Source organism: Gouania willdenowi, chromosome 16 (assembly GCF_900634775.1).
Source record: "Gouania willdenowi chromosome 16, fGouWil2.1, whole genome shotgun sequence".
Lineage (NCBI taxonomy): Eukaryota > Metazoa > Chordata > Actinopteri > Blenniiformes > Gobiesocidae > Gouania > Gouania willdenowi.
In genome coordinates this window covers 30,867,122-30,891,058 of record NC_041059.1, presented here as the reverse complement: position 1 = coordinate 30,891,058, position 23,937 = coordinate 30,867,122, and the positions used below count along the sequence as shown (strand labels likewise).

The window sequence follows — 23,937 nt, the reverse complement described above, 5'->3', positions numbered from 1 at the left end:
AATTTCTGCACGAAGGTAGAAGACAATGGATTTTCAAAAGAAACTATTCTCATATTTTTATTTTTATTTTTTTTTATTAAAAAAAGTGACATAAATTACATTTCTAATTCCTTCCTTTTGGATGAAATATATTATTGCAATGGCTGAAACATATTTTAAGTGGCCATCAGTCAAAAAAAAGCAACATTTTAAGTTAACATAACATAGTTTGAATGATCCAAAAAAAAAACTTGTTGGCATTTTGAAGGAAAAGCATGAGAGGAAGCCTCTCCTTTACAGTGTTTAAAGAATGTTGATGCTCCTAATCAGAGAGATTAAACAAATAAATTGGTGCACAGCCAGCCTCCGTCATGTTCTTTGTATAACGAAACAATGGCAACTGTGTCATTAACTCATCAATAGATGGAGCAGTTGGAATCATAAGGAAAGTTCATTGTCTTGACTAGAATAAGAGGGAGAAGAGAGACTGCTTTTTCACTGGTTTGTTAGTGAAACTGCAGAAGGAGAAGAGTTAAGAGGAGCTCTGCTCAGACGTAATGACTCCCCCTGGGAAGCAGATTCATCTAAGTTCACTTGTGAGGTCAAGGAGACTCTACCTTATTATATGACAAAGCATCACACATCTAGCCCTGCTTCTGCAAAGAGTCTTTAACAAGTGTAATGAGTGGACGCCCTCCTTTCTTCTGCTGCTTCTGTCTCCATGTATCACAGGGAAAAGTAAAGTCACAGATGGTAAACCAGGTCACGCTCAAATCATTTTCTTCCTCTCATATTTCTGAGTTAACTTATGAGACCACGTCTTGACAGATTTTCAAATTAATTGTCTTTCCTTTACTGTTGTTCTGGATATTTCTGGATCTACAGGAAATATTTTTTTGTTCTTGTCTGAAGTTTCCTACTGAAGGACTACAAAAGAACCTTCTGTCTGACATTGTAAAATAGGTGGTACATCATAAGTCTTTCTGATTTTATCGTTAGACCGAAACCAGGGTCGGGGTCGATTACATTTGTCAGTTACAATTACGTTTTCAATTATCCATGTTCAATTATGATTACAGTTACTAGCGTTTTTTTCAATTACAGTTAAAATGCAATTATTTTTTTATCCATATGTTCTCCCTCTAATCAACATTATTCCACTGAATTTAATTCATTGTCCACCTTATTTTTATCTTTGTATTTCTTGTTTTCTACTGTTTTTTAACCTGGTTTTCTGTACGGTGACCTTGGGTACCTTGAAAGGCACCTTTAAATAAAATGTATTATTATTATTATTATTATTATTATTATTATTACTAAAGTTCAGTTACAATGAATCACAATTACTGAGCTTGAAATAATTAACCTAATAAAACCTTCCTAAAAGCTTTCTGTTGAATATCTATTATCTCATTTCTTTCCTATCTATTGGTTGCCTTGTTAGGCTTTCTAATCAATGAAAATATAGGTTTTAATATTTTTGGGGTTAGTATAGCCCTCAATTTTGTTTTTTATGGTAAAATATTGGAAAAGTTGATATGAAACATATTTTAATAATTGTTAACTACATATGTGTAGAACTGTACATAAACTGTAACATGGTTCCCCAGTTTTGCATTAAATAAATTGTTTTATAAATATATTTTGTTAATTATTTATAATATTGATTTTTATATAATTTTCATGGCAAACACAATTACAAAGTCAATTATCTAAATTCAATTACAATTTAATTATGATTACAATAGCAATTGTAATTAATTATCAATTTACGTGATTACAATTATAACTGACCCCAAACCCTGACTGAATTACATTACAGTATGGCTGGACTAACTGGTCAGTTTTTTCTTTCCTTTTTACAGTGATTATGGTAAGTTAAATTCTTTACAAAACTCTTTTCATAAAGAGAAATATAACTGTAAAATAATTCTATCCTTTTCAACCATGGGGAAATTTCACTATCATATAATCGAATTAATGATTAAAAATCTATTCATTTCTATATTATTTAGAAGTTTTCTTAAAGTGGTGTCAAACTATGAAGAGCTAAAGCTAGTGAAGGCTGCTAATCTACAAAAACAATCAAATGACCAAGACCAGAAGTTTGTGTGTGCATTAAAGTTGGAACAATATATTATTCAACAAGATATTAAAACATCACAAGATGCATTGTCGGGGATACGAATGGTGTCACGGGCAGAATAAAAAAGGAAAATACACACCAGCTTGTTATAGTTTGTGTTTAGTTTTGATATTCCTAATGAAAACGGTCACACCCAGAGTATGTTAGTGTGTTCAGATTGAAGTCAAATAAAGCATTGGATATTTTTCCAACTGCAATTTTTTTTTTGTGTCTTTTTTTCATTTCCGAAAATATCGATGTATCGGTATGTTATGGTGTGCCCATTATTGTCTATCGTAGTGGTTCCCAAACAGGGGTACGCGCACTCCTAGGAGTACAGGAGCACATTGTAGGGGGTACTTGGAAAGATTTAACACTAATTTTAAAATAATCAGGAAATATTCCTAGTTTCTTATCAGGAATTTTTTTTTTTGACAAATTCACCACAAAAGATAATAATAATTTGTCACAGGAGACCATATTAACTTACTAGTGATGTAATCACATATACATTGCATTGGGATTTTTTATTAAAATATTTCAAACAAATGTTACTGCAAATTCCACTCATTGTTTTGAATTTGTTGATTAATGTTCAAGACACATTTAGGGGTTTAGGTGAGCCCGCTGTTCCAAAAATGAAAAAGCATATGAGTCTATGGAGAGGGTACTCGTTATATGAAGGGGGTACACATGATTTCACAAAAATACAAAGGGGGTACACGAGACAAAAAAGATTGGGAACCACTGGTCTATCGTATCGTAAGTTTCAGAATATTATCTAAGAATGGGAGAAATAATCAATGCATCGTCATTCATAGTAATCGATAATCAACGTCATTTTGTTTATTCAAATTGTAAATTACATGAAATACTGAAGAAGGAATGGTAATGATATGTTAAAAGAACAGCAAGGGTGCTACTAATATGACACTTTACCATGCAGTTCAAACATACAGTTTCCAGATATCCTCTGCTGCTTTAATAAAAGGTCAAATAGAAATGTTTTTTGTCCACCTTCCTCAAACATCCTCATTATTCAGAGCCGTGGCTCAGTAAGATCACCCTAACAGACTATTGACAAACACGGTGCCACAGTGCACATTAGCTGTGTGCACTGTGGCACCTCAACTGAGACCATAAGGACCATTGCTAACGCGGCTAGCACAGGACAGGAACCTACTACCGTCTGTGGATAGCAGCCTAGCTACCCTATTCCCGACTTGAGGCCGTAATGCCCTGCCTCAGCCCGATGCACGACCAAAAATAACTCATTGAAGGCTCGTCGCGACTGCCAAAAAATGAATGGTCAACTGTCTCGTGGTAGCCGCATTAGCAATGGTCCTTGTGGTCTCAGCTGAGGTTAAAATTGTGTTGATCAAAGTTGCAGATTTGACAGGTTCCCCAGAGAGCTGGTGGGATGACAGTTATCTCAAACACCTGCGACAGTTTCTTTTCAGTCCCACCATCCAGTGACGCTTACACACCTTCTGTCACTATACAATACCTTCTGTTTACACTGAAATACCTTCTGTTTACACTGAAATACCTTCTGTTTACACTGAAATTCAGAGCTTTTTATATGGATGCGCGCACATGTAGAAATGTGCATGAACGATTCTATAAATATATATATATATGTGTGTGTGTGTGTGTGTGTGTGTGTGTGTGTGTGTGTGTGTGTGTGTGTGTGTGTGTGTGTGTGTGTGTGTGTGTGTGTGTGTGTGTGTGTGTGTGTGTGTGTGTGTGTGTGTGTGTGAACGATTCTCTACATATGTGGATAAGCACTTTCATGTGTGTGCGTGAGATAATATATTTCATGTGTGTGTGGCAGAGCGTTTTCACGTGTCGGTGAGTGTGTTTTCTAAAAAACGGCCCCTCACTCACCTCAGTTGGGTGTGTAATGCTCTCTGTTGAGAAACAAAGAAATGCTGTGAAAATGTGCATTAAGGTGTATCGATTCATAATCGAATCATAAACCTATAATCTTAATAAAATGGTATCGTGGCGGTGGTGGCGTAATGGTTGAGAAGGTGGGCTTGTAATTGGATGGTCACTGGTTTGAATCCCCTCTGGGCCATCATTGTGGAATGTTGAGCATGTCCTGTAACCATAATCAATCAATCAATCAATCAATCAATCAATCAATCAATCTTTATTTGTATAGCGCCAAATCATAACCAATGGTATCTCAAGGCACTTTACAGTAGAGCAGTCTTAAGGACGGACTCTTCATTTTATGGATACACACATATGCATATATACGTATATACACATACATATGTATCCCACACCCAACATGAATTCATCATGGCGGCAAGGAAAACCTTCTGTTAAGCAGCAGGAACCTTGTGTGGATCCCATTCCTATGATGAACAGCCATCCACGTTATGCTGTGTTGGGTGTGTGCAGAGGAAAGGGTGGAGACAGAGCCGCTGAGTCTCTGTAACTCCACACTGAGGATCCCACGGACCTGCAAGACAAAAGCCAGAAGGAGTACAGGAGCAAACACACAAGGGAAGAAGCAGACATAGAGGGAGTGTTAGAGAGAGGAATGGGACCCTCTCCGGTCCCTCTCTAACCTAAATGACCTCTCTCTTAACGCCCTCTCCAACCTCTCTCCAACCGAGCATGCCAGACCCCCCCCCCCCGGCAGTCTATGCCTATTGCATCTTAACTATGAGCTATGAGCTGGTTCCTAACTAAAAGCTTTACCAAAGAGGAATGTTTTGAGCCTAACCTTAAAGGTAGAGAGGGTGTCTGCCCCCCGAACCGTGGTTTATATACAGTCCCATTTTGTAAAATAAATCGTGAATCGAATCGTATCGGGAGTTGAGTGAATCGTTACATCCCTACTCTGTTTACAGCGTCAGCTAAATGAAATTATAATCTAGTGTTGTTCTGTGAGGCAGCTGCAGTGACCCCTTCCTCACTGTACAGGTTTATGCACTCCACCTCACCTACATTTATATATACAATTTGGTATTTTCATATTTTTGATCTTACTAATTCATTGTGAGAAATAAGTTTATTGATGGGTTTTATTTGTGATCCTTGACGTCTCTTTCTTTGAGGCCATTGGCAGGTGCAGACAATCAGACAGAACCATGTGTGGGTCAGAGGGAGGGGAGTTTTAGAGGTAGAAAGCTTAAATTAAAAGGGTACAGTATATATTAGGAATGCACCGAAATTAGTATTTGTGGCCGAAGTAGAATAAAATATAAACACTTTGCCCAATATCGAATATCTATTACAGTTGTTAAGTTTTCCACTATTTTTTTTAATAGTTAATAGTTTTTTAAAGAAAGTAAATGTTTATTGAATATTCTGACATTTTTTAAAATATTCAAAACATGGATTCCAAAAAAATTGCATTAAAGTGGATAAACCCACAACAATGAATATTGTCCTTTGGCAAAAGTCTGCTTAGCCACAGTAGATAGGCTATGTAAACCTAGGGCCCTATTAAATGTATTTAGTTTTTTCCAAATTCTGTTTTATTTTTTCCCAAGTTCTGTGTTTTCCACTTAAATTAAAAAAAAAATTTAAAAAATTGTTTGTTTTTTTTAGAAATACTTATTTTTTTAAAGAAAATATTAGTTTTTAACTCCTCTGAGGAAACAAAATAGATACTAATAAATAAATGTAAAAAATAATTAAACAAAAAGATATGTAAAAAATACAGTAAGATTAATTAAAAAGTAGATATAAGTTGTAGTGACATGGATTATTCTGACTGCTCCTTTTTAATTATTTATATGTCGTATAAAGATGTATGAGAACAGCATTAATGTCACCTGATTTCCTCTCAGGGATCAATGGTTTACTGAATCTGATCAGGTTTATTGATTTAGTTTTGATCAACTTAGTTTAAGTTAACCTAATATGAATGATCCTGATGACATCATTCCAGACCGTAATGATTAGACAAAAATAAATGGACACAAGGATGCATCAGTTGTTTCACCACTAGAGGTCAGAATATTTAACAGTATCAGAAGTTATCATTAAATTACAATGTTTCAGACTCTAACAATCCCTGGTATTGATGGTCTCGTCCACAACAACAGAACAACTTGTCCCATTGATTTTCTGTAGCTCTGATGAGATGTGTGAGAATGTAACATTCTAATAACGTTGCTCCAACTAACTTTTATTTTGTAAACCGGAAGTTCCCACTGAAACGGTTGTACTTGAGGTAGCTTACTGACTGTGAATGTGTAGCCATGAGGCACGGACAAAAGGCTGAAATAAAAAGAACTAAAGAACAACACGGACTGAGTTATTTTAGTTAGTCAGACACAACAGTTCCAACACTGAGCAGGTGAAGATGATTAAAGCTGATCACGTTTTTACGGCGCACCGCTGCGCTATACGGAAAATGGACGAAGCTTTACAGGCACAGCAAAGTTAAACGAGCACTAGTAGGAAACATTTTCCCATAAAAAAGATGTTCTTTGCCCCACGGTGATGGCGTTGTATGTCGATTCTGTCCATTTCTGCGTTTAACCGTTTTCATTGGTTGATTCCGTGATTCCGTCCGTGATTCCGTTAATGGGGGTGTGCCTGTATGTCAAGCCCCAAATAAAATGCTGAAGAAATCTGTGCGTTGGACACTGCGTCACTGCTTGTTGATTGCGTCATTGCGTCACACACTACTATTTGGTCTTGCTTTTAACTCACTCCACCGAAGGCCGAATGTGGCTTTTTTCGCAATATTCGGCCGAATATATTCGGTTACCCAATATTCGGTGCATCCCTAGTATATATATATATATATATATAATACATATTTTGAAAAACTAATGATAAATAAAGGATCTATTTTTGTTTAATGTTTTTGTTGAACTTGTAAATATTTATTGTGTGTGTTGAAATGGGCAAAATGTGGAACTCACTCACTCATGGACTAATGGGTTAGTCCATTATCTATTTGAGAGTTTGTGAGTTTGTGAGGATTTTTCCTGTTGCTTGTGAAGGGGACACACTGTTTATCCTGTGTGGTGTGAAAAATAAATGTCCAGTGCTATGACATCGGCTGGCCTCATCAGTTTTACTTGTACTTATTTTTCACTCGGGCACATCGGCTACTCCCAGTGAGAGAACCATCTAAATCAGCGATTCTCAACTGGTTGGTCGGGACCTAAAAGTGGGTCGCGGAGCTGTACTGGGTGGGTCGTGGACAGCTGGTCAAAAATAAATAAATACAAATGTCTCTCATGTAGGACTTGTCTTTTATTTTGAAAGAAGCTTTCCTTTTGACAGGCATGCTGTGAAATGCATGTAGCACAGGAAAATTATTAACATTAAAATCATATATGTGTTTTAGACAGCTATTTTTGAAAAACTGAATTTGGTTGGTTGAATTCTAAAAAAGAAAGTGGGTCAAGATTTATTGACCGTGGCAAAATGTGGGTTCCAGGGTGAGACCATTTGAGAACCCCTGATCTAAATCTTACACGTTCTAACACTCTGATTGGGGACTTTTACTGAATATTAAGAATGGTCTTAAGGTATTTTGTTAAGTGTAGCAGAAATAATTGAGACTTAAAATCCTCCATCCCTTGGCTGGGATCCTGTTGCACAGTGTGCCGACTATAAAGTCTACGGCTCATTTCACTTCTTATTAGTCTGGGATTTTGAAATCAAATTCGACTCCCCTTCGTTTTCTTTGGATTAGAGCGATGGCTAAATCCCTGACATGTAACGCTGGCTAAATAAGCTGAGTACTTACAGCAGTGAGAGGGAATTTGATAAACTAGTACAGTGCCTGTTGGAAATATGCATTCATGTGGGAACATAAGTACAGTTGTCAATTATGGCCAAATGACAATATATTTGAAGGTTGGATGTACAAAGAGGTGTACATACTCTGTACTCTGTAGTGTTATAAAGGGGTTTATTTGCGGGTGCAAAGTAAAACAGCGTGTGCAGTTTCCCTGGTTTAATATTATGGGACATGGCAATGTTAACGTGTTTGTTGTTTTTTTATACTCATTTTTATATTTTTTTTGTTTGATGGATTTTTCTGTAATGTATGTTTTTGGAGTCATTATGTGTATTTTTGTATCTTTCTGTTGTCTTTTTGTGCATTTTTTGAATAATTATTGTTTTTTGTTGCCATTGTAGTTTGACTCTGGAGTTATTTTGTGTAGTTTTGTATCTTTTTTGGTGTCGTTTCTGTTTCATTTCTGTTGTGTATTTTTTGTATAAATGTTTAGTTTTGTGTATTTTGAGTCAATTTCATATTTTTGTTGTGTGTTGTGTGTGTGTGTGTGTGTGTGTGGGGGGGGGGGGGGGGGGGGGTGAATCCATTCTTAAATTTATGCACACCAGTCCATCCACGTGCACCTGCCTAACTTTCACTAAACGTATCTATTTTCAATAGTTAGGTGTAGTGGCAGGTGTGGCGTGAGTGAAGCTGCAGTAATCAGGTGACCTTCACTATGTAGCACCGTCTACGTAACATGTAAACACTTAGATCTGACTCAGAGCGTAACACTACAGTCACTAACACGTTATGGACGGATGTCGTGACACAGACTGTAACCGGACTAAATGGTGGTCCGTTATACACTCACACACTTACATACCTATACACGTGTACACGCCTGCACGCATGTCACGTAGACGGTGATCGATAGTGAAGCGCACCTGATCGACGTGTGTGTGTGTGTGTGTGTGTGTGTGTGTGTGTGTGTGTGAGACTCTCTAGCTGGGACTCTAATCTCCTCCGTTGGTTCTCTCTCACACACGCGCTGCGGAGATAACATCCGTGTGAGGTCTGTCCGGTCTAAATAGCGTACGGTCAAACTAACATGAAAATATACGTTTTGAAACGTCATCACCAAATAAGGAACAGTACAAAAGTCCACAGGAGGGATGGCACACACCGGAAGTGAGCTGTGCAGTGTAATAGATACAGATGGTGCGCTAGCGCCCCCTCACACTCTGAGGTCAAAAGCTGAATAGGTTTTACTTGCTGTGCCGTTCAGAAGTGAAATAAAATTTAAATAAAAATTTTGGAATGACCAAATTACTCCAAAATAACAGATGCACAAACTCAGGGTATTTGGAAGCCGTTGACAAAGTTTCAGGTGGAACAGGCACTGCGTCGGGGAGATATTTGCTCCACACACACACACACACACCATCCTTGCAATATAGTATAGACAACAGAGGCAGTTTCACACTGAAATGAAGGCTGATATTAACAGTGGCTGCTGCTTGTTCTCCAGCTCAGCGAAGCCTCCCCTCACTGTGTAAAAGCAACCCATGCACACTATAATCACAGTTGGGCCTCGTCTGTTCACGTCAGCTCCCATTCCTTGCAAACCCGCCTACTTATTAGACACAGAAGGATTGAGCTGTGAACTCATCTGTGTGTGACTGAGCGAGTCATTAGAAATGAAAGCTGAATCAATGAACCTGTCATCAGCAGCATCAACAGTGTGAGAACAATCATCGCACACATGCTGTGTACAGCAAATCGTCTGTGACACAAAGTCAACTTCAGTTTCACCTCTCATGTCATGACAGTAGCCATCTGAGGTGACCCAAATGTTCCAGAAACATTCAGTTATACCAAAAGATTGGGTTTACTACATTAAGCAGGTGTTGGCAATAAGGAAGCTGGATTAGGAAAACTGGATTTATTCACGTATTATAGCTACTGCGCGGCAATGGTCGGGGCCAGGCAATTTTAGCCAGAAGTAAGCAATTCTGAGCAACAAGCAAAGTGCAGGAAGATGAAAAAAGGTGGCATTCTAATGTGAATTTTACATCAGTTGAGGCATGAACTCACAATTTCTGGCACAATTGAGTAAATTTGTTACAGTTTTTATCGATTGCTAAGACACAATTCTCGAAAGCTGCTCGACTTTTCTCTGAACTGTGACCACAAATCCCAAAATACTGTACAAGCTACAATCACAGAACCTCAGACCCTTCCTGCAAAACCAAACTTTCACCTCAAAACAGTCAAAACAGTCACTAAGCACTACATAGAAAAATAAAAAAACACAATGTTCAGGGCATGGAGCTGTAGAAATAAATGTGTATTGTACACTGTCACTAAATGCATGATGCAGACCATAAAACCTGTGCATTTAGCACTTGTATACAGTAAGTCTATGTAAAAATAAAGTACAAAAATATCCAAATGAGGAGTGCATTACTCAGCCAGAGCATCATTTCCCCGTACTGGGTCAGGCCCTAATGGGGCAATGGGCAATGGGGAAAAACCGGCATGCTTCCTATGTCACCATAGACTAGTTCTATGGCTAGCAGGAGATTTACCCTGGTGTAAGGTTGGCGATCATGTACCTTTCCCAAGAGGAGAATATTTCTTCAATGGGGTTCAGGAAAGTGGAGTACGGTTGAAGTCAAAGACTGATAAAACCTTGCTTCATGTGCAACCACGCTCTCACCTGGAGGGTTCTGTGAAAACTCACATTGTCCCAAACAACAATATAGATAAGATGGTCATCCCCGACAGAGCATGTCGCATGTGATTGAGGAAATTGAGGAGCTGGTGAGTGTTGTAGGGCCCCAGGTTGGCATGATGCTGATGGCAGCACACAATGTAACCTTGCCTGCAAGATGGAATCTCCTGGTGTTCACAACCACCAGAATCCATCTTGTACTGTTCCCTCCTTTGCCTTTTGAATCCGAACTCAAACAATTAGAACCAATCACAAGGCAGTGTTGTGGTTGAGGGCAGGATTTTCTGGTGAGACGAAGGCAGAAGCGTCGAAACAAAACTGACGCATGCTCAGTTGCGGGGAGAGGAACTAGCTTGGCTGCAGCTATTAGCGTTGCTCCGAACCAAAACAGAAAGATGTCTCCGTTTTAGAAGAATCCAGCATTTCCTTTTTGACAGAGCAACAGCGAGAGGTGCTTTGTGCAGTTTTAGACGGTAAAGACGGCAAAGCTCAGCCTTGTTGTTGTTGTATCAGCGTCTCTGCAGCGCATACTGATGACGACATCATCATTTGTTACCGTGTGATTGGCTAAAACAAATCATGGTGGACAGTCACTTCGCCCAATCAGCTTCAAGCATTCTGTTCATGTCCCTCCCTGGTTCTGAAAGGATTCGCCAGACACAGACCCAGATCAATGTGGAGAACTCGAGTTAGAAGGAGGGCTACATCATTCTGGCTCTTGCCAGGTGACCAACAATGGCCCGTCTGCCAATCACGTTACGGCCTCTCCTTCTTCTTTCTCCTTTTGGTGAGATTCAGTCCAGCTTCATCCATGTAGATGTATTCATGGGGTCTTTCCATTGCATCCAGTTGAAAAACTCTCCGTAGAGATAGATACAGCTCTTTACGTAAGTGATACTGAAAAGTGATTTAGGCCACTACAGTAAATCACTACTTATAGTAATCAACATTGGATGTGTCTGTATATATACCAACCTATACATACTGGAATCTTTGCTCTTTGACTCTGTCTGAGTTGCAATCAAAGGGCACACTGTACAGCAGTCTGTTACGCTTGAGGACTTGATCAATATTAGAGAGGCTGATACTGTGGATCCCCTTAAAATGTACATTGTCTTCAATGATCTTCTGCTGAATGTCACGTAGTTTAATGGTGTTGATCTCACGGACCATATCGACAATTAGGGTCTCTTGGTGTGGGGAGAACATGCCTGTCCTCACACCCCAATCGGGCAGTTTTTCAACTCTATAAAAAGAGAACATGCAGTTACAAAATGGCCGATTCTGGAAGCCGATAGTTGAGGCCAATATACTTTTTTTTTAAAGCGCATTGATTATGAAAGACAGTTAAAACACTCATATGATATAAATGTATATATTAGAAATTAAATTAAATACACCAATAGAACTTTATTGAACTTTAAATATACTTATACACAAACAAGTGAAACAGAAAGTACAGGACGGGTAAGTAGCAGTAAAGCAGTCTAAATACTTGTTTTAGGTAGAACCACTCACTCCTTCCCTCTGTTCATAGCCACCACCATTATGACTACAGATGAGAATAAAAGGACAAAAGAAAAAGAAAAAAAAAAAATGAAATTGTGTTCAGAACCAAAGAATGTTTGACCAGAGAGACAAGCTCTGATGTAAATTTTCTGTGTTCAAAATAGGGGACGGGACTCGGATAAGCAACCTGCTTCTCTCGTCTCCTTTTTCGGCATGTACAAAAAGAAAACTTCTGTGAATGCAACCATGTCGGAAATAAACTGAATAAATAAATAAATAAAATTATACCTAAGCTTCACACTTGTCACCATATGCACAACTACAACATCACATCTCACTCTCACTTGGAAATAATCAACTCTTCCCCACTCTTTCCATTTCCTACCTTGAGTCTCTCCTCCCTGTTCCCTTTCCCCTCACTTATGTGTGACACTACCCTCTCTTTTTATATCCTCCTTATAATAAAGTGTTTTTTACTCTTCCTCAGGAAGGGCTGGTGATGGTCAATAAAAAAAAAAAACAATAATTATTTAATTTATTTATTTTTTGGCCGATGGCCGATCTTAAAAAAAGTCCATGTATCGCCCCGATATATCGGTCGACCTCTAATATTAGCAACAATGTATCTCAGACCTCCTGGAGTTCATGTGTGTGTTTGTGTGTTTCTGTGTAGGCAATCTATAAAATGGTGTCCACTGTGATGAAGATGCCTGAGGATGAGTCGACGCCTGAGAAGAGGACAGAGAAGATCTTCAGGCAGATGGACACCAACAGGGACGGTAAGCGTCGCTCACACACATCTGTTAATCAATAGTTGAATTAGCTTATTTTTTTTGCACAAAGCAATCCAGAAGCCTCCCGATTTATCAGACACAGAGGGCATACCGACACGGGGACGTTGAAATAGGGCTGCACGATTATGGCCAAAATGATCATCACAATTGTTTATATTATTATTTTAATCATGATTATTATCGAAGATATATACCTTAAAAAATGCATTATTTTGGACCATATTTGTTTTATTCACTTTTTAAAATGGGACTACTGTACCGTTTTCAAATCTGTGTGCCGCCATGAGAAATGACATTATTGATGATGCGAATCGCCCCTTTCAGCCCATTGAGTTCTATTGGAGTGAAAGCATTCACTCATTTGTAATGCGTTACCACCCAACACTGGTCTTAAGATGTAGCCCTTATAAACCTGAAAGCTGGTTTAGAGATCAGCACCATGTCACTCTCTTTTGCCTTTCAATCACAACAAAAATCAAGTGTTTTTATTTTATTTTTACTCTGTGCCTTTGACCACTAAACTATTAGTCATGTAACAGGGGACGGTTTAAAATAAAACAGTTTGTACGTTGGTATTTAAAGAATCTTGGTGTCGCTGTCGATGCAATGGCAAACCGCCAAATGGCTTTGAATAAAAATCTATTTGTGTGTGGGATATATTGGAATATTTTTCTCAGTCACAGTATAAATATATATCCACCCACTGTGAGCCTATCGTTTTAAATCTGGAAATGAAAACTGAATAGTTTAAGAGCAAACCCAGGTTTAAAGGAAGTGCTGCTGGTTGTTGGAGCATGGGAGCGTATGGAGGAGCTTGTCAGTGCCACCTGGTCTGCTGTCAGGTCTTTGATCAGGGAGCTCTCAGCCTGAAGAACCACTCACTGACAACACACTTCTCACCTCAGCCACTGTTTCAGACATTGACCAACCACATGGAGCCCACCACATCAAACCAACAGCACCATGTGACACTCAAGAGACTGAGACACAATAGGGTGCAGTGGTAGTAAGGGGTGACTGAGGGAGACTGGAGTGCTGCTGAAGGAAGCATGGGCTAAGAAAAGAGAGCAGCACATACAACAGTGGAAAAATGCCATCTTTTGTTTGCTTCATTTGATGAGAAAGCCGTTCTGACACCTTCTGGTAGAAGGAGGAACAACAACAAAATGCTCTGGTTGATGCAGTTGGTGCAGTAAATCCTCTGAGTATGTATGGTGGCCACACAGTATGAGATGGATCATGAAAGATAACCATCATTTTATACATCATCTATACCTGTGGACCTCAGGAAGACTAGTTGGTTACTACGGTACCAGCTAATGGGGATCCTTAATAACTAAACAAATACCACGTGTCAAACTAAAGGCCCGAGGTCCAAATCTGACCATTTAGAGCATGTGAATTGGCCCCCAGGTGGTCGAGGCCAGGCTATTTTAGGCTAAATTAGGCCGTTCTGAGCAAGAACTGGTGTTTAAAAATGCCATTTTTGCATTGACTCCAATGGTTGACACGAGGGCAAAATGTATCATCTGCAATGACTTATGATGAACATTGAAAATGTATTTGGAAGAATTTGCAAGTATATGTTTTTTGTTTACAGTTAAATATTTTGATGCACTGTAGGGTGAATTTTGATAAATCAAAAATCCGAGTGGATGGTTTTAGATTAAAATACCAGTTTGGTGTCAATTGAGCAAAATGTGTAGGAGGAGATAAGTTTTACAGTTTTTGATAAAAAACATAGTAATGAACTTCATACTTTGCAATAGATTTAACTGGACAAAGGTTTCCTCAGTATTGGGGTTATATTGTGGTGCAAGTTGAAAATCTGTCGTGGTTGATTTGTTGTGAATTTTCAAAGATTCAGGGCCAGGTCCACAAAGAATGGAGCGCAATCGCTAATAGCACCACGTGTTGCGCGGCGTCTGCGCCTCAGATGGCAATAAGCTGTGTGACATACAGTATCATCTATTTGCATGGCCGGTGTTCTGTCCTGAGCTTTCCTCTGGACTCAGTGGAGGATGTTGGCTAAAGTAGTTGCTATTAAGGACAATCCCTCTCACCTACTATACCACATTGTGGGGCTCTGAGCAGCTCCTTCAGCAGCAAACCACCCTGCAGATCAGAGTCCTATATATACAGTATATTAGTTAAGGTTTGGTTTATTTAGACTTAAGATTTTTCAGGAAAACTTCAAAGGAACCATCAAAGGCAATCAGCAGAACTCCTCTGAGGAAGGCTGGCAGTTGGCAGGAGATAAAAAGATAAAATCCTGAAAAACCTTGTCTGAATAATCAAAACCTTAAAATACTATTACATTCACATTGTCCCTAAAAGTGAGGAGTGGTGTACAGATTTTGCAGTGCAGACCAGTATGAGGACATCATGGCGCACCTTGTGCCTAGAATGTACGACACAATATTAGTGTTCACCTGTATAAACAGGTACTGTATATATACGTGCTACGCCAAAATCAAAAAGACACGTACAGAGAGCATTAGGCACCGTGCGCCCAACTGAGGTGTCACAGTGCACACAGCTAATGTGCACAGTGTTTGTCCTTGTGAGAGGCTGAATGAGCCACCAGCTCCCTTTTCACCTCTTTAGTCTGCCAGGTTGATCTTACTGAGCCACGGCCCTGAATAAACAGGATGTTTGGCAGGTTTGAGGAAGGTGGGCAAGAAAAAGTCTTGGTACACAGCATATGCTGGAAAAAACTCCTGATACGCAGTGGGAAAACATTTTAAAGTGCTGGTACTGTGTACCGTAGCATACGTACCCACTTAAAGCACGACATTTAGGGGGGAGAGTGAGAGAGGGCAAAGGTGAAATGAATACACAGGGCTCACCCGCAGTAATTGCGCTGCTCTAACTGTGGCAAATAGCGCTGGTGTTTGTGGATGAGGTGCTATTTGCTCTAGGTCAGTTGTTCCCATCTTTTTTGACCCATGTACCCCCTTTACATTTTTGTCAAATCATGTGTAACCCCCTCTTCATATCATAAGTACCTCTCCAGAATTTCATATGCTTTTTCATTTGTGGAACAGCGGACTCTACTAACTCCTAACTGGGTGTCATTGGTTCACAACAATAGTTCCCTAAGGCTTAATCTACAAAATTAAAACATCGAGTAGAATTTAAAGTGGAATTTATAGATTTTTTTTAAATATGCAAATTTTATGTGATTATTTCAATAAATAAAATGTAGCTAATTATTGTCTCCTATTGTCAGAAGTGTGATAAAATGGCCTCTACTGCATAAAATAATCATGTTTCAATAAATTTCAAGAAAATATAGTATTTAATTGTTAAATCTTTCTAAGTACAGCCTGCAATGTGCCCCTGTACCCCAGTTTGGGAACCATGGGCAACGATGAAGAAAGAAAGTAGAACACGCATGAAACCAATAGGTTGTCAGCAGCTTATGCTGTATGGCCCCTAATGACAGAGAAAACATGTACATTTCCAAATAATATCTCAATCCCACTAAATCCATACATTTATTGAACTTCAACAATATTTACGGGGGCTCGCTATTTTCACATATACCACACGACTGCAGTCAGTTATAGCCACAAATTGTTACAAGAAATCCTGCAATTTCGCACAAACAATCTGACAAAAATGACAAAATAATAAACTGGTCTGTGCAAAAAAAAAAGTTTGACATCCCCCAAGTACACTTCTCTTGTTTCCTTACACTAAAATTACACTAGGTTGAACATTTTTGGACTGTGATGAAAACAATATACTATAGTATACACACTAATAGTTGCATACACACTGTCTTGGAGCAGTGTCTGAATGCTACATTATATTTGATCTGGTTTTAGATTAAAATACCAGTTAGAGGTAAAGTGAACCAGATCCAAACCTACTGTATTTCTGGGGTGTCTCTGTTACAGGGAAGCTGTCACTGGAGGAGTTCATCAAAGGAGCTAAAAGTGACCCGTCCATCGTCCGCCTGTTGCAGTGCGACCCCAGCAGTGCTGGCCAGTTCTGAGCCCCACACCAGACAAAACCATGTGAGTAATAAATCAGATTATTGATCATCTTCACATCATTTCACCTCGTTACTTCTGTCTGTTTTTTTCCCTTCCATCCTCTTTTATTTAATTGTATTTAATTAATCTGTAGATTTTCAATGAAGCAGCAGACCACATTAATTAATGAAGCAAACTTTATTTATAAAGTACTTTTTATAGTATGAGAACTAGACTCCTCATATACAGCAAACATTCACACAGCACATAGAGATATATTAGTATAGAATTCTCACACCAAATAATGTATTACACTTCAAATGTATATGTATTTCTATGCCTGATGGGATCATGTTTCACATGTGGGGGATTTGGGGGATGCGCCTTCATAAAAACAAAAATTCTTCCCCCTCACTTTTTACAGAGGGATTCATTGTTGAAAACGTCTAGTGAGATCAGGGCCGGCCTTCTCGCCAGGCAACCCAGGCGGCCGCCTTGGGCTGGAGGGGCCCTTTACAATCACTGTACATGTTTTCTCTTCATTAAATATTATTAATAAAAAATATGTAACTACACCTGCTGATAATAACAATAATGATAATAATAATAATAATAATAATAATAATAATAATAATAATAATGCATTAATTATTTATAGCGCTTTTTTGGACACTCAAAGTCGCTTTACAGAATTAAGGGATTATGCTGTCACTCCACACTTAGTGGTGATCTTCTGCCCATATTTATGTATATTTATCTTTATTTTATTTTTAATTATTGTTCTATTCTATTGTGTTCTTTGCACATTGTGTTATTTGTTACTGACTAGTAAAACCAAACAGGGAAGTAGAAATGTCCTTACACACTTATTTTCACTTTTGATCGCAATGTTTTGCATTGCTTTTGGATTTTGCACCGTTGTTGTTGTGGCCTCAGGGCATTTGCACTATACCTGTAGGTGTTATATTGTTTCATAGTGTATTATTAAGTACACTCTTGCCGAGGGAACCGAATGACCTAAAGCCGGCCCTGATACATTGAATGGTGATCAAGCCAATCACAGCCAGCCATTTGAGATGGTAAACAAAGTGTTAACAGTGATGAGTAAAGTGACGAAAAATGGGTAACAGGTGGCAAAAAATGGTCCAAAAGTGGCAAAGACGTGGCAAGAAATGAGTGAAAAGTGACTAAAATGGGCCAAAAGCAGTCAAGAGTGGCAAAAACTGTTTTACGACAAAGAGGAAACAGGTGGTATGTAATGGCAAAAGGTGGCTTAAATGAGCAAAATGTGGCAAAAAATAGTAAAGAAAAGGGCAAATATGTGGAACAAAAGGAGGAAAAATGTGGAGGGAAAAGTAAACAAGTGTTATTTATTGGGTCTAAAAGCCATTTGAGATGGTAAACAAAGTGTTAACAGTGATGAGTAAAGTGACAAAAAATGGGTAACAGGTGGCAAAAAAATGGTCCAAAATTGGCAAAAAGAATTGACAAAAATGTGATAAGTGGCAAAAAGATTCAGGAAAAAGGGATATTTTTAATAAAAGGGACAAAAATGGGACAAAAGAAAAGAAAAGTTTCTCCCAATTAAGGTTTTCTGGGAGAATAATTCAAATGAACACATAAAGAGCCACATGTTGAGTATCACTGACTTAATAATAGCTTTATCATGGTTTTAGGAAATTAATTTAATAAAGTAAACTGAAAGTCGACAGTTGCCCTACCCTTAGAACACCCTCACTTTAAAAACTGCTGCTCCACCCCTGGACACAGGCTGACCTTCATGTACAGGATAAAGTAGGTACAGAATAGGAATTAATCATCTAAATAAAAATGATTAACTTATTAGAATATTAAATCAAAAATATATATAATGCTTTGTTAAAAGTTGTTTCACATGAAGCTGGTGTTTCCAAAAGTTACCGTCTTATCAGCAGGAGCCCACCTGTGTGTGTGTGCGTGTGCGTGCGCATGTGTGCGTGTGTGTGAAGCTCTGCTGATGCTCAGTGAGGAACTCAGGCTTTTTCCACCAACACAGAAACAGAAGACGCCTGCAGGAGGGAATCTATTCAGAGCCCAGAGCAGAAGGTGGGAGGGGTCATCCTCTGCTCCAGCAGCTTCGTGACTACAGGCCCTTCATGAGCTTCATGAGCTGCTCTGGAGAAACTCTGTAGTCAGGAGAGAGTAGCTTCTGCCTTCAGGACCAAAGTGAAGAAAAGTGATTGATTAAATGTGAATTTAAACCAATGTTTGATGTCCAGCATAGCATCTGTCAGACTGCCTTTAGCAAAATGTGGCTACAGATATAGCTTGTTTTACCCAGTGGTCTCAGTAATTATTGGCTTCCCTTTCCCTTCACATCAAATCTGTTCTTTTCAAAGAGAATCAGGGCTTTAAAAGATAAAAAGTCATTTAGTTCAACATATTTGGTATGAAACAAGACTCTTTCTCAGTTTTAACAATACTGCTCCTGCACAACAGTGGCTGCGTCCAAATAGTCCCTCCTATCTCCTTTCCTATCCACTTTTCCTTAACCCTGTGGATGACGTCTTAGGGTTAAGGGAAGGAGTTAGGAGACTTCCTAAAGGAGTTAGTTAAAAGCCACCATGTTGTTTTCCACTAGGTGACGTAATAATCAGACGGCGGTGAAGGTCAGTGACGTCTGTCGTAGTGAAAAAACTACACATTTCTGAAAATAGACACATTTATAACACTTTCCCATGTTCCTCTAAATGCTGACATAATCTCAAATATCATAAAAGAGTCTACCAGGCTACAAAGAACAAAAGTGATACTAAAAGAACGTCACATTGTCAATGTCACACATGTGTATGCCCACACTGACGTTGTAGGCATAGACATATACAACAGCACAAAGCATTCTTAGGTGAATTAAATACGTTAAATAAAACAATGTGGCTAAAAATGTCTCTTTTCCCTTTTTCTTGAACGACAGTGCTATATTTTATGTCAGTTATAATCTGATAATGTGTCTGCATATCATAAAATATGGGTTTTTATATTATTTAAAGTTGTTCAAGGCACATTATTGCATTGGTAACTTATATGATCTGCGTCCATTGATGGTCTTTGTGAGTTTCTGTGAAAGCTCGGAAGAGCACGTCCCTATAAATGTTGTCGTAGCAAGGCATTGTGGGTCAGCGTCATCTGGTCTCCTTTGGTAAAGGATGCATCAGTGTTTCCTAGGCTAAAGGAGGTTATAAAGGAAGCAGTGAGCCTCTTTTCCTTAGCTTTTAGAGAATTGGAATGCTCGTTATCATGGCCGCCAGTTAAAGAGTAACTAAACCCCTGCTTTCTGCTGACCTGCCACTAGGGGGGAATCTTTACGGTTGTCGTATCGATATAGCAACATTATATCCTTATGCAGCGCCCCTATTTGGCCACTTTAGGTCACGTGACAGGTCAGTCATTGGCCAATTTAGGTTGCGTGACAAAAACCAACCCTAACCCTAAAAATTGTTGCGATATTGGGTTGTAACCTAAACTCAACCCTAACCGTACCAATAGCACTGAGGGTTGTCCGTACGGCAACCGTACAAATAGACACTTTCTTTAAAAAAATGCCCTGATTTACTCAGAGACAGATGGGGATACACACACTTTGTGTTTGTACATACACACATAGCTAGATGAACCCTTTGATTAGACCAGAGTCACTAACATCACCACAGGTTTGGAGTTCAGCATCAGAGCTGTGAATCAATGCTCACTGAGGGCTGTGATTGGAGGAAACTCTCTTCCTTCCTCTCAGTTTTTATAGGAAGGTTAGTGACGCGCGATGGTCACGATAATTTGTCTCAGTCAATAGCAAAATTCAATTGTAATAGCTGGTGTTCAACCCTTAGAGGGCAGTCACTCTGACATTTTACAACTATGTTAAAGTTGGACTAGGATCAATCAACAGCACTACTTATTACCCAAATACAAATGTATTCAGCAGAGAAAAGTGGGTTTGGGCTTTAGTTACTTTTTAAACACTTCCAGGGGTTAAGGAAAAGTGGATAGGAAAGGAGATAGGAGGGACTATTGGGTCCCAGTCAGAGACTGTGCTGATTGGTCCTTAGGTTGACCTTTGAACTAAGCGAATATGAGTTGTTATGAAGCAGCTCTCCTAACCCAACACCTTCTTTGTGTCCACAGCGTCTCTTTGGGTGCAAACCTGTAACTCCATTAACGGAACCTAATGAAGATGAAGGATAACATTATGAAAGTGATGAAGAAGAGCTTCTATTTTGTGCAGAAGACTTTCAAAGTTGGACAAAGGAGCCACTCCCACCTCCCCCCCTCCCCCCCCCCACCTCCTCCCTCTGGCTGTTTTATTCAACCCTGTAAACTTCAGCAGAAAGACTGATCTCTCATCACCCATCGTAGTTGAAGTGTGCAGGTGTGAAGTTGGCCTTCAGCAGGATGTACATACACATTATAAACTGGAGTCTGTGTCTGTTGGAGGCCACACAGAGCCTGACTCACTCCCATAGTGTGTGATTGACTGTGTGTGAGGCCAGGGGAAGGTGGGAAAGCACACCTGTGGAGTGTGTCCTTCATTTAGAATGAACACGTCTTACACGTTCCACTTTTTCTACACAATGTTGCTTGTGGACATTTTGGCAAATTCTATAGACTTGGATTCATGTTTCTTCATGCCAGCACAACAAAAGCACGCTATGCTGCTATGCATAAGGCACCCTACTTACCGTAGTTGTTTGGTTGTGACGTTTCACTGATGTGTTGAATGGTGAGAAGCAGCCCTTCATCCGTTTTCTGTCCCACAGCTCAGAGTGTTTCTAAGCTTTAGCTTCATGTAGAAGAGTAGTCTGGACCAGTACTTGTAGATATTTTTAAAGTGCACCAACATTTGTAAAGATAGGTCAAGACTTCTGTGTTGAGAACAAATATTGTGAAATGACTGTTTATTTAAGCTGTGGCAGAATATTGAGCATGCAAAGCAGTGTAAGGAGGTCTTTATTTCACGCTCCCTTTCAAATGTGGTTTTTTTTACTTCTGCATGTTAAATTACTGCAAGGGAAGCTTCATGTGCATGTGTATATTTTGAATGTGTAATAATGTGGTTGTCCAATAGCCTGTCATCCTTCCACTGCTCCATGTTAGTATCAGTAGTGTGGTACTTACCATCCAACACATCCAACGGTTCTCACCATAGTGAACAAAGAGCTGCAAGACAAACACATGAAGATACTCAACTCATTTACTGAAAATATATCAAATTTGAAAATTTTAATTATTTTTGTTTTTATGGGGGTTTAAATATAATTTTTTTATTCAAGATTATTTACAAATTCTAATTATTAATAAGACTGTTCAAATGTCATGTAAAATAACACAAACTTGTGTTTATAGTCTCTTTAAAAATAAAATAAAAGTTAAGGATAAACCCCAGTCTAACTAAACTAATGCTGATCATTTGATCCCACACAGAGGATATAATTATAACTTATTTTCATTTTTTGAACATTGGTTTTGTACCTTTAAGCCGTACACATGGACACTAGCATGGTAGCATCCAAACACCAAACATGTGATGAATGAATCCCACTCTGTTCACTCATTGAGTGGGTTTAGGAATTATAATTTTGTTTTGAATGGAAGTCTAAGCAGGACTGAGTGTACGTGCTGTTTCACCACTTCTCATTAGAAACACTGAACGTTTGATCAAAAACCTGTTTTTGTTTGTTTTAAAGCTGCAAAGTATCACAACCACTGCAACAATACAGTCATTAAGTTGCTTTAATTGTTTTTGAGCCATCAGCTGTAACCTCACTGAAAAAAAAAAATTGCATTGTGTAGTCAAGTGCCAAATAAAAACAGTATTGTGAAAACAGAGCTGTACTTTAAAATTATGTTGAACAAAATGTTTGTAATTGTTGCATTTTGTAGGTTTTGTATGGTATTCTGTACTTAGTGAATGCAGTTTGGACCACATGATTTATTATTTGGTCAATTCAGAGAAAATAAATTTTCAAAATACTGCAAGCTGTTTGGCTCCCTGTGGTAATGTGTAAACATTTGCTCAGGGTTGGGGGTTTGAATCTCGCTCTATCCAAGTCATTGGGTCCTTGGGCAAGGCACTTTACCCACATTGTACGAATGGGTGTGAATCGTGCATGAATGTTGGGCCGTAAGTGCTGTGGCTACATTGTAGCTTACTACCACCGGTATGACTGGTGTGAATAAATAATGGTTTCTGTACGTGCTTTGAATCTCCTTGAAAAAAAGTGCTATATATAAATTTAAGTCATGGACAAGGATTTATTTTTTATTCTGGGAGGAAAAGCAGCAGAATCAGACTGAAGGACTAATCCTACTACTACTGCAGAGAAACAAACACTTAATGGACCCACATTATAAACAAACTCACTTAAACTAACTCAATGTTCTGCCTGGGATTCAGTTACTCTTTTAATGTATTCCTATTTCCAGCACATACAGTAATACAATGATCATCTATAAGGTACTGGGACATGTGGGAAGTTGGCATGTTCTTTGTGGGTTTCTCCAACACCAATACCAAAACATAAGTACAGTTTAAATAGTGCCTGACTGCATGTTATCCCTGCTATTGACTGGTGTATTCAACGCACACTAAGATAATGACTTGGTTGTACAGGTAATTCTTTGTATCACTCTGAAGACAATGGAGAGAAAATGCATTTGCCATGTTTCCTGGGTAATTTCACTGATACTATTGACCAAAATAAGCATTTTAACTCTCTTACTAAATCTAAGAATAGTAATAGTAATTCAAGTAGTCTATTAGAAGCATGTAGAATGTATGTCATCCTAATGTAATAATGACTGAATGCAAGGGTCTCCATGGATTCAGATGTGATCAACAGGAACACAAAAACTAACTCTACAGCCCAGTTATACATAACCCTGCTTTACACTACAAAGCAGGTATAGATTATATATCATTGACTGGCATCACATGCAGATATGATCCAGGTTATAGGAATATTTAATAGAACCTATGACCTGTCCTGGCTCTGTGGGAAAACCCTTTCTTGGCCCATTGAAAATCCAGTCATTGTTGTTTTGCAATATTTTCAATCTTTTAACAACTTTAA

At 38.7% G+C, this 23,937-nt stretch overlaps 1 protein-coding gene across 2 annotated transcripts in view; it reads left to right on the top strand.

Annotated features, from left to right (window-relative positions):
• Positions 1 to 22,843, top strand: part of ncalda (neurocalcin delta a) — a 98,626-nt gene extending 75,783 nt beyond the window's left edge. For both annotated transcript variants that reach the window (XM_028470919.1, XM_028470918.1), the window contains 3 exons: positions 12,731 to 12,836; positions 16,757 to 16,876; positions 20,993 to 22,843. In XM_028470919.1, coding sequence (XP_028326720.1) covers positions 12,731 to 12,836; positions 16,757 to 16,854 — 204 coding nt within the window. In that variant the 3' untranslated portion in view covers positions 16,855 to 16,876; positions 20,993 to 22,843. The remainder of the gene's footprint in view (positions 1 to 12,730; positions 12,837 to 16,756; positions 16,877 to 20,992) is intronic.
• The last annotated feature ends 1,094 nt before the right edge of the window (positions 22,844 to 23,937 follow it).